This window comes from Rhinopithecus bieti, unplaced genomic scaffold (genome assembly GCF_001698545.2).
Source record: "Rhinopithecus bieti isolate Rb0 unplaced genomic scaffold, ASM169854v2 scaffold_35903, whole genome shotgun sequence".
NCBI classification, from domain to species: domain Eukaryota; kingdom Metazoa; phylum Chordata; class Mammalia; order Primates; family Cercopithecidae; genus Rhinopithecus; species Rhinopithecus bieti.
In genome coordinates this window covers 106794-118735 of record NW_016815549.1, presented here as the reverse complement: position 1 = coordinate 118735, position 11942 = coordinate 106794, and the positions used below count along the sequence as shown (strand labels likewise).

General features: G+C 52.1%; 1 protein-coding gene across 1 annotated transcript in view; it reads right to left on the bottom strand.

Annotated features, from left to right (window-relative positions):
* Window positions 1–2658: 2658 nt before the first annotated feature.
* Window positions 2659–11942, bottom strand: part of AFAP1 (actin filament associated protein 1) — a 115870-nt gene continuing 106586 nt past the window's right edge. Inside the window, exon 16 of the mRNA XM_017853403.1 lies at window positions 2659–7403. Coding sequence (XP_017708892.1) covers window positions 7377–7403 — 27 coding nt within the window. The 3' untranslated portion in view covers window positions 2659–7376. The remainder of the gene's footprint in view (window positions 7404–11942) is intronic.

The window sequence follows — 11942 nt, the reverse complement described above, 5'->3', positions numbered from 1 at the left end:
GCTTTCCACAGCAGGCCCCATCAACTTTCTCCCTGCTCTTTGCTGTCAAACTTGTCTGTCGCAGCTGTCCCGGGCAGTATGTCCTGCACGAAGCTGCCCTGGGAGGAGCGGGGCAGTGGGAAGAGGCAGCCGCGCTCGTTCTTGGTCTTGCTCTGAGGTAGTCACTTTCTCTGGGTTCTCATTTGAAAAATGAGGACAGTTGGCCATGTGCTGCCCTCCTGCTGCGACTTAGGATCTAACCCGAGGGCCAGAAGGTTAGCTTGGTCTGTGCACACTCAGGAAGGCCCTGAGCGCTGTGCCTGAGAGCAGGGTGGCGGCAGGACTGTCATCCCAGTGTCTTTGGGGACTGTGCTGAGGAGCCAGGCCACATCCCATGTGGGGTGACTTCCACCTGCCTGTCGGGGCCAAGCTCATTTTGGGTATTTCAAGCAGCTCCCTGAATTCTCAGAACAGCCTGTGAGTTGTCATTATCTGTCCTATGGGAAAGCAGGCAGGATGTAGGCCTGAGACAGGCTGGTGCCAAGGGGTATTTGGAAACATCCGTTCAATTAACCTTCAGGTATGGCGAGGCCCTATGGTCGCTGACAAGCTAGTCTGTTAAGGTTCTCAGGAGGACTGGCCATGCCATGCCATACCACACCACACCAGGCCATGCCAGGCCACACAGGGAAGTGCAGGCCAGCTGAGAGGCCGAGGGAGCAAGGGGAAAGTGTGGGCAAAGCCAGGAACCTTTGCTGTGGCTTCTGTGGGAAGGAACAGCTGAGGTCAGGGAAGAGGGCTTGGGGCTGAGTAGTCTGAATCACTTCTGTGGGTTCCTGGCATTGGCTGTGTCTTGTGGTCTGCTGCCTGGCCCTGGGGTGATTAGGGCCGGGGTGTAGTTGGCTGCAGAGTGAGAGCCCCAAGCTCCCCCTAGTGAGGTGGGCAGGCGTGGCTCCAGACTGCCTGGGTTTTGAATAAGGTGTGCTCCAGGGTAGCGGTCACTATGTCTAGGAACTGGCCAGCCCTGGGAGGGCCGTCCCTCCAGGGTCAGCAAGGTGTCCAATGTTAGAGCATCAGGAAAAACCAATGTTATGGGCAGCCCTCCGAGGCAGAGAGGTCGATGGCCCAAGAAAGGGGGCAGTGGCTCAGCTGTGAGGAGCCCCCGCCCTCAGGGAGGGTTCCAGATGCACCAGACCCTCCAAGTGCAGGGCAGGGTCGGAACGTGCCCCGTCTCCGCCCCTGTGCAGGAGGTGGGTACGCCTGACCCCTTCCTTCAACCCTGCCAGGTCTCCTGCCCTACTTTCCAATCGGTGCCTTTGTAGGAAAGGATAGCCACTTTTAACAGCCTCATAAAACAGATGAAGTTTCCATCATAAAATTTCTGAATCACAGACATCAGGTCATGTTTTCCCTGCTTCCCATTAAGAAGCCGGGCTCCTGATGTATGTTCTCGAGGCTTCGTGTCGCCTGCTCCCGAAATTATAACTCACATGGATATCCCTAAGCACTCTCCATGGCGTTAAAAAGCAAAGCCAGGAGTCCCAGTGTCCTCTCGCTAAGTTTGAAAGGAAATTAGAGGCCCTTCCTTTCCATTTGGCAGCCTACCAGGGCACGGCCTCTGTTCAAAGGCCAGCAAGGAGCGTTACTTTAAAAATGGCCTATAGGCCGGGCGCGGTGGCTCAAGCCTGTAATCCCAGCACTTTGGGAGGAAGAGGTGGGCGGATGACGAGGTCAGGAGATCGAGACCATCCTGGCTAACACGGTGAAACCCCGTCTCTACTAAAAAATACAAAAAAAAAAAAAAAAAAAAAAAAAAAACTAGCCGGGTGAGGTAGCGGGTGTCTGTAGTCCCAGCTACTCGGGAGGCTGAGGCAGGAGAATGGCGTAAACCCAGGAGGCGGAGCTTGCAGTGAGCTGAGATGTGGCCACTGCACTCCAGCCTGGGCGACAGAGCAAGACTCCGTCTCAAAAAAATAAAATAAAATAAAATAAAAAAATAAAAATGGCCTATTAAAAGCTTTAACCGGACTCTGCCCGCACGACGAACCGTCCACCACAGAATAATTAGTGCAGCAGGGGACGCTCAGCCTTCTTGGACGCTGCCTGGGAGGACATGCTGCTCACAGCGTCAAAAGGCAGGCCGGGGGTGCTTGGAAAATGACTTCTCTCCTTGCAGACTCCTATTTAAACACAACAGCCTAGCTCAAATAACCCCCACTCCTTTGTAAAAAACCCTACCCAACAGCCTCAAACTTAACAGCTCTGTGATTCCAGAAATCTTCATACAGTCCTCTACACAAAAGACGCACCCGGGATCTCTTTCCGTGTCGTCTTGCCTGGAGCAAGCTCCCTGAGGGCTGGAGTTGTGGCTGACCCAATTCTATTTCCAGCACCTGGTACAGAGTCGGCCTCACCGCGGGTGCACACAACGTCTCTTGAACTGGATGTTCAGGTCTGTGGACTCAAAACTACTTTTTAATTCAAACCACGGTTCCTTCATCTGCCTGCTTCTTCCCTCCACGCGTCACTCCTGACCCCTCTCCCCTCCGTAGGTGGCCCAGGGTCAGCGAGAGACCCCCCCCCCGCCCCGCAACCCACCTGACAGCAAAGACTTCGGGAAATGCAGCCACTTCTCAGTCTGCAGCACACACCAAGGGCAGTCAAAACACTGGGGCTCGCGGAGAGAAGTTTATTCATATACAAAGGTGCACGCCAAGGGCGCCAGTCTAGGGTTACACCACGTGAAACAGTAGAAAAATCAACCGGGAAAGCAGGAAATTCAGTGAAGCTACTACAAAATGGGGCGAGTGGACTGAAAACTAGGATTTTCCTTGCAAGTTGCTTTTCATACAATTTTTACTTTATGAATTAAATACATTGAGAAACAGGGAAACTATATTTACAGTCGTTTAAAATGGGCACTACCAACATATTTACTTTAAAAAAACTTTGCTGTTTCTTTGCCTGTTTCTTTCAAAGAGAATTTTAAATATGACTTTCGCTTTTAAAAAATACAATCAGGAAATAATTACATTCTTAATATGAAAACATTTTACAACCTATCGCCGTGGTCAATTAATTCTGAGTATCATTTAAAAGTTGATGTTTAAATTTAAAGTATTTCCTTTCTTGTTAGAAAATCAAAAAGATTATCTCATTAAAAACACCTTTGGTCCCTAAGAATGATGATCTGAAGATCTCCTTTTGAAAGTATCTTCCACGGCTACACTAAAAAGACTGGGTAATACTTGTGCACAGTGAAGCTGAGATTTTCCAGAAGACCAAAGCTGGAACTATTTCATGAACTGCGGGCAGAAGGATGCGTCTGAAGCCCACCACTTCCCAGGCGCAGTTTCCTTCCCTTTACAGATGATGCAGTGGCCTGCTATGGCTTGGGGACTCACGAACAGAGGTGGCTTTGCTGTTTCCATGGTGCTGTGCCACGTGCTGACGGCAGGAATGTTTTGGTTTCACTTTAGTTTGTTTCACAGTATGAACCCAGCCCATCATGGGGATAAAACAGTGACAACCAGGAAAAAATGAATGATCCTCCTTCAAACTATGTCATGAACTTGAAGTTACTGTTCCCATTAGAAAATTATTTTGGTAAAAGTAAGAGGAAGGCAATAATTTCACATGGAAGTATTGCCACGATCTTTATGTAAGCTGCAGGGCACCCTGCCAGCCCACCCTGACACCTGGAGACCTCCAGGGCTGTGCTCCCAGAACAGGCTGTTTCAAGCATGGACATCCACCTGACTGCAGGGGCCACCTGTGAGCTCAGGGTGTCGGCCCTGCCCTGTGGCATGAGGTGCCTTTTCTCTAGATGCGGGTCACCGGCCATACTACAGGCTACCCATCCTTGGATGGTGTCAAATGACATGAGTTTGGAGCATGAACAGAGCACCTCACCTGGGTAGCAAAGTCTGTGGGCAAAATTTACATCCCCCCAAATAGTGGGTGAGTAAACAGCCTCCTTGGAAAGGTAAGGTGTGGCCACCAACAAGGGAGCTTTGCCCACAACCCTACACCTAACCCTAGCTTCAACACTGCCCTTTGAATCCCGTGCACAAGCACCAAATTGTGGCCATAATGATAATGAATCTCAAACTCCTTCCTGGGGGTGGCCTCCAGAGCTGAGGACAGACTTTTTGAAACAGACTTTTGAAAAGGAGTAAATCTCCACCTTTTAGGGTAGTTTTGTCTATTTAGAAATGGCCAATAATAACTTTGGGACGAGTAAGATACAGGGGAAGGTGAGGCCTGGCCACGCCAGGGCACAGGCACAGAGAGCAAGACGGGACTGACCCAGCTGGTAAATGGCCACCTGCCAGCCCCAAAGGAAGGTCTCAAGGAAGTCCCCATGGGCAGTGGCCCGTGCTCCTGGGTGAAGTCTGGTGCCTGGGGTGACTCAGCAGACCCACACTGGTTACCCTGCAACCGCCGCGGACTCTGGAAGCCGAGGGAGGGAGCTACTGGCCTTGCAGACAGATAGGCCTTGCCCTAGTTTCCCCCAGATTCTGGGAAGAGGGAGCCATGGCCTGCCTGTCGGGCCTCTGCACCCCTCATCCTGGCTTCTCCGGGGACCCTGGCCTGCCTGTCCGGCCTTTGCACACCTCATCGTGGCTTCTCCGGGGACCCTGGCCTGCCTATCGGGCCTCTTGCCCCCGCAGCCTGGCTTCATTATGAAATCAGACACACTCGCAGCTGCCACAGAGGCAAGGGGTGCTTGTTCCTGGGGCATGTTTTAGGAGGGTGATAAAATGAGATCACTGTCAGAATTCTGGCAAGATGGCTCATGTGTGTCTAATATGTACAGCTATAAATTAAAAACTATTGAACATATACAAATAAATAACTTATTCTGAAGTAAATGCTTTAAACTTTCTGATCAAATGTGAAATTTCAAGGGCGTATCTGGCATCGAGGGAATCCAATGTCAGGGCCCTCTTCCAGGGCACCCGTTTTGAAAGGCTCCATGGACCACAGCGGGATTCGTGAAAGTTTGACTCCTCTTTAAAAGGCTTATGGTTGTGGCAGTGAATTACAAACCTGGATTTTTAAAACAAAATGTGCATGCTGGGAGTCGAGCACCAATCAGCTGTGCCCTTGGGCAAGTCTCTGCTCAGGCTCCGGGGCCTCCTTACCTGGTGAGGAAGCTGGCGGGTGATGGCTCAGGCCCATGTGACACACCGTGTGCCGCTCACGCCTCACCTGCCGGCTCGCCGCTGCCCCCCTGTGCTGGGCCAGGACTGAGACCTCAGGCTGGCCATCTCCCGCTTCTACTAACCACCAAAACCTCGCACAGTTCTCTTCGGTAGAGCAGGCTCCCAATCAGAACAACCCAAGAGCCTCAGCTGGGGAAACTCTCTGACCCGAAGGCAGCAAAACCTATGGGGGAGCAAACGTTTTTCCCTTTACAGAAAATGCATTCTGCGTGATACGAAGTGGTCCCAGCTGCCTGCAGTGGTGGGAAGTCCCCACCGGAGGGAGGGCTCCTCTATGGCAACGCAGCGGACCAGCCCTGAGACGTGTGGCATCCCCGCCCGACCTGCCTGGATGTCCTAGCGGGAAGCTGGCATCACGGATGCTGGTGTCATGGGCCTCCACGGACTAGGCCGGGAGGAACGCGCGTCAGAGGAGGAACGCCGGCTGACGGCTCAGGAACCCAAAACACTCCCGGCAGATGGCTTTGCGATCAATTCAAGTTTCAGGTGGACTCCAGCAGCTTCCAATTCTTGTAAAACTTTCTTATACACGGGGAGACCACTTTCCCACTCGAGTAATCCAACGTGGCCCCTGCAGGCCTCAAGCGCCACGACCTTAAACATGAATCGTAACTGTAAAGTCCCGTGTGCCACATGGCTGGCGCTGTGAAAGCATATCTGGGGGAAACTCATTGTCAGTGTTTTCCTGCCATCTCTTCCTCTGCGTGATAAAGGATATTCTGGACACTGGACAGAAGGCTTGCACCAAGTGTGACACCTCTCTATTCTCTGCTCAGGGAAGGGGCGGTCGCTGATGGGACTGGTCTCCATGAACCCGCCTGCGGAGGCTTTCAGGGGCGACTTATTTTGTCATCAGTGACTGCGTCTTCCCGTAATGGAGAATTCCTGACAGCGGCCTCCAGGAGACCAAGAAATTAAATCTGATTTTTAAACCCAGGGAGTAGATACCAGCTCAAACCATGAACTCTGTTTTTTTTCCTTTATGCCTTAGGCATCTGAATTCTCCAAGCGATATTGCACAGAAGGCAAGTAAGAAAACTGGGAAAGAGGCCCCACCCATACCCACCCCACTCAGGAGAGGCGGCACGGCCAGGCCCACCCACACCTTCGTGGTTTAACTTGACAAGGTGGAGGAAGGGAGAGGGGCAGGAGGCCCTGGAATTCCTGCCTCATGCTCTAAGGTGTTATAGTTCCATGAGGGATCAAGTTCCAGAACTTGCCTCCCTTTCAAAGGACTGCCCTGGCCCCATGCAGCAGTAAACGTTCTGTACAGTGGCGAGGAGCCAGCCCCTGCCCCCAGAGGCTCCTGGTGGGAGGAGCACCTGCCGGCTCCGATGTGGATTAAGGGCTGCGGATGCCAGCCCAAGGGGGAGGAGGGCACACTGTTAGTGAAGGATTAGAACCCTCCCGCTACCTGTCAAAAGTAGCACAAATAATAAAATAAGGAACCTCTGAAAAATCCTTAGATCTAAGTGTGACACACAACAAAAAAAATTCTTAAAAAACAGGTTAAGAAGAATGGCAGCTTTTCATGTCTTGGTGACAAAAGCATCTGTCCAAAATATAATAAAAGGTAGAAAATGTTTCACAGCGTGATTTTCTCATGCCTTTACCTCTGATGATGAGGGGGATGGGCACGTGGGGAGGGTACGCCGAGACACAGAGTCCACGTCAGGGCTGCGTAAGCCCCTGGCCCTCCTGGTGGGTGTGCGAGGCGAGCCCAGTGCCCAGGCGCCAGCCACACTCATGCCCGGGGCAGCCGGGGATCCAAGCTCTTCCCCGTCGAAAGGTTTCACTTGGGGGCTCACAGAACCATCCATCCTCAGTCCAGGGCTGGGCTGGAATCGGTGAAAGCAATGGCTTAACTGGTTAGAAAGATGTCACTTTGCCTGATAGCATCCTTTCAAACACCTTTCCATCACTTGTTTTTGTTTTTTAACAAAGTTAGGGACCAAAGTCTTACAAGTACATCTTTTTTAAAGGCGCCAGTATACAGTAGAAGGAATGCAAGTGGGCCTGGGTGAGAGGCGCTGGCCTCAGAGCTCGGTCGTGAAGCCTCTGGAGTCGCGCAGCTGAGGCCACTCTGGGCAGAGCTTCCTGCCGTCACACAGATGAGGACACGGGCAAGGGGGTGTGCAGTCTCTGAGGCTGGAGCAGTCCTGCTGTCCCCTATGTCCCGTTCTTCAATTCCCATTCCTAGAGAAAAGGAAAGTCTTGTAAGTCGACAGGGCAAGAGAATCAGGCTGGTTGGGACAAGCCACGCCACCATCCACATCCAACTCAGAGCAGGTGGGTGCTCGGCTACTGCAGAAAGCTAAACAGAATCAATGACCAATGACCCGGCAATTCCACTGCTAGGTATTTACCTATCAGAATGGAGAGCATGGTCTCCAGCAGATACCACACACCCCGTTCACAGCAGCATGACTCACACTAGACAGGAGGCGGAGGCAACCTAATATCCACCAATGGAGAGACACATAAGACATGGCGAGTACAGACACCACCACATATTCAGCCTTAAAAAGGAAGCGCTTCTGACACATGTTGCAGCCTGGATGAACCTCGAGGACATGATCAGAAACAAGCCAGTGACAAAAGGATAAATCCTGTAACGATTTCACTTACATGAGGGACCTGGAGAAGTCTAACCAGGACAGACAGTGGGCCACGCGCAGTGGCTCACACCTGGAATCCCAGTACTGTGGGAGGCACAGACAGGAGGATGGTGTGAGGCTAGTTCTGAGACCCGCCTGGGCAACACAGCGAGACCTCATCTCTATTTCAAAAAATGCAAAAACAAAGAAGTAGAATAGTAGGTATCGAGGGCTGGGGTGGGGGGACTGGGGAGTTAGTGTTTAATGGAGACAGAGCTTCAGTTTGGGAAGATGAGAAAGTTCTGGAGAAGGATGGTGGTGATGGCTGTGCAACAATGGGAATGTGCTTAATGCCACTCAACTATAGACTTAAAAATGCTTTAAATGGTCAATTTTACATTGTGTTTATTTTACCATAATAGAAAAATGTTTTTTTAAAAAATACGTGGATGCTTAACTCCAGTCAGTGGAGCAGCTGGACTTGTTCCATCCATAGGCCCTGAGTGCTGGTTGCGGATGGCTGTGGTCTACGCAGTGCCAGCAAAGCGAGAGCAGGGACAGTGGGCACCGGGCAGGCACTGTGCTATGCACTGGGTACGGCTGTGTCTGGTCCGATGACAGTCCTGCAAGGTGGACAGTACTCCCACTTCATAAGTGAGGAGACAGGTAGCTGCGGGGCTCATGCCTGGAACCCCAGCACTTGGAGGGGCTGAGTGAGGTGGGAGGATTGCGTGACACCAGCCTGAGCAACACAGGGAGACCCCAACTCTACAAAAAATACAAAAATTAGCTGGGTGTGGTGGTGCACACCCGTAGTCACAGCTATTCGGTAGGCTGAGGTGAGAGGATTGCTTGAGCCCGGGAGTTTGAGGTTGCAGTGAGCCATGACCGTCACTGCACTTGAGCCTGGTCAACAGGGCAAGACCCTGTCTAAATCGATCGATAAGGAGACAGAGGCTTAATGACTTGCCTTACGTCCAAAGTGATGAAGCTGGGCCCCCAAACCACCATTCCACAGCAAAGGCCTCCCATCTCCACTTTGCCCTGCTGCCTCCCAACAGGCCACACTCTGGCTTTCATATCTGCTTCTCTACACACACCCATGCCCGTTCTCCACCTGACATCACCTGGCCAGCCTCATGTATCCTGAGGACTAGGCTTCAGTGATTCCCCTCCACCCTTTGCCCCTTCCTGCCCTGACTCAGGGAGGCAATGCTCCCATCTTCTGTGCAGTTTCTGTGCTTTTCAACAAGCCATGTCACAGCAATAAATGTACCTGCCCCTCCCTACCGGATACACACCCTCCATGTTCTTCCTCACTTCTTCCTTTCCAGCCAGTCATCTTTGGGTCCTCCACACCCAGTGCAGCTGCACAGAGGCAGAAGCCTGGGCTACTCCTGGTCTCTGGAGCTATGTGGATTTGAAATGGGGGGATTTGAAATGGGGTTTGGTCATGGGATTGAGTTCCAGAAAGAGGAGGCAAAAGAGCAGACACAGGTCAGAGCAGCAGCAGACACCATGCAGGACAGAGGCCCTCAGTTCCCTGGCATGGATGGCTCTGGAGGAGGACAGCAGAAGGCAGAGATGCCAGGGCCAGACTTTCTGTGCCTCAGCCACTGTGGGGGGGGTTGGAAGTTGCTTCATCTCTCTGAGCCTTGGTACAACGTGAGTCCCACCAAAGACTTCAAAGTGCAATTGGGAAGGTCAAAGGAGAAAAGCTCTGTGAAAGCCCCGACCACAGCACCTGGCACACCATAAGCCTGGCCACCAAAGACGGGCTTTCTTCTCTGTGCCCGGTGATCCTGTGGCGGGATGCAGATGCCTGACTCCTACTCTATTTCCAAGGGCTCATTAACTGGGTCATGAGTACACTGCACGTCTCTGCATGCTGCATACAATGAACAATTTCTCACCTTTTCTCAATCAAGAGCTCAAGTTCAACTCATGGTTAAATGCACAATGCTAGCAAATCTGGCAGAAATAAACACCAAACCACAGCGATGTTGAGGCACTCTGACTCTTGGCGGAAGTGTTCTGCAGAAGGGAGGATGGTTAGCTGGGTACGCCTCATGCCTACTTGCCCCTTCAGCAGCCTCCCTGGGATAGCTATGTGGGCTGTTGTAAGCAGAGAAGATGCCCAGGGGACAAGGTCACGAGGTTGGCGCTCAAGGGCAGTCCTCTGTTGTACACATCCCCCATTTCCTCCCAGGCAGTGGGGGTTTGAGAGAGGGAAGACCCCATGTTACCTCCACATGGTGCCACATATGTTTAGCAAACAAGTCTAGGAAACAGTGACATTTCCAAGCCCAGGTCACACTGGCCACAGAATAAGTGACAGGATGAGAACCTGTAGACTCTGCTCAACTCAGAGCAGGGCAGGAAACAGAATCTCCAGGTGAATGTCCCTTGGGACATGGCCTGCCCAGATGAAGGGAAGGGACACCTAGCCTGGAGCTGTGCCTGGTGGGTGGTTCTGAGCCAGGAAGCCCTGGGGCATGGGACTGGAAGCCGTCTGACTTTCTGGAACCCTCTCTCGTGCTCAGTGCTCCTCACCGAGAGCTGGAAGGTATTTCAGGAATACTGCAGCTGGGCAGTGCTTCCCACATCCAGAATACGTCAGACCCCTTGGTCCTCAGAAAAAGGCAGGAGGCAGATGACAAGTCTACGATACCCAAATGCATTCATGTTCTCAGCGTCTACAGGCTCCACCACAATCCCCACCTCCAACCGGGGGTCCCTTGTCACTGTTCTCAGAAATCCTGGGAAACCCTGCTCAGTCTGTCCCCTTCCGACTTCTGCAACAAGATCCTCAGCTGGAGGGACGAGAGAGGCTTCCGCTGTTTTCTGGACCTGTCAGCGGGAACCCGTCTGGACAGCTGGCTGGGCATCCGAGGTGGCCCAGGATCACTCGCTTCCCATTCACCGAGAGGGAGCAGAAGGGAGGGGGCGCCTGAACCTCTGCATGATGGAAGCACACGCAGTGACAGGAGCCCTTTCGAGGGTCGGGACCACAGAATTTTCAGTCCAATTTCTTTGATGATAAAGAAACCAAATAGATGAAGTCCATTTACAGCATCTCTCATCTGCAGGTCCTTGGCGGGATGTCATCGGGCACCTCAGTTCTAAACACCCCCCAGGCAAAACATATTCCTCCATCAGCGAGCCCAGTGGTCACCAGCTGAGAACACTTGGCAAATACGAAGAAACGCAATGGAGATGACAGTCAGCCATTCCTCCCTTCCCCAGACTCACCAACACACACGGTCTTCAGTACATGGATCTGCTCTGGGGGACAGCTGGGGACAACCATGTTTCTTAGGGGCCCTCCTGTGAGCAAACCCCAAAGAGCACAGCAGGTGGGCGGTACTCATATTCCCATCTCGCAGGAAATACCTATTCCTGCCAGCTCGGAGTGGGCTCCAAAAGCTGCAAAGAATGCCCGCCCGGCTGGGCGCAGCGGCTCACGCCTGTAATCCAGCACTTCGGGAGGTAGGAGGATCACCTGAGCCCAGGAGTTCACCACTAGCCTGGGCGATACTGCCAAACCTCATCTCTACAAAGAATACAATAAATTAGCTGGGCATATTGGTGTACACCTGTAGTCTCAGCTACTTGGGAGGCTGAGGTGGGAGGATCAACTGAGCCCAGGAGATCAAGGCTGTGATGGCACCATTGTACTCAGCCTGGGCCACAGAGTGAGGCCCTGCTTTAAGAAAAAAAAAAAAAAGAAAAGAAAAGTTAATTCCGGCAGTAAGAGGAACCCACAGAGCTGGTACAAGGAGGGCTCCTGCGTTCCAGCCCCTCGGGGTGGGGCAAACCACATTCCTATGGCTCCCCAGCTCACGCCATCATAAGCCGTGCGCTTTCACACACACAGCACTTTCTGCTGCTGCAGCCAGGACCCGTTTGCTTTGATCAACTACTGTGTTTTAAAAATTTCTGAGGTTTTAAAGTTTAGCATCAAAACTTGCTAGTGGCTAATCCCATGAGAAGACTGGACGCTGCCTCAGAAGGGACTAAAGAGGTTCCTCCGAGGCCCTCAGAGCCTGATTCACGCAGCTGGCGGTGCTGGGGAGGGGGCTAGAGGCAAGTTTATTCCTGGACTCTTTTTTTTTTTTTAATTTTTTATTTTCTATAA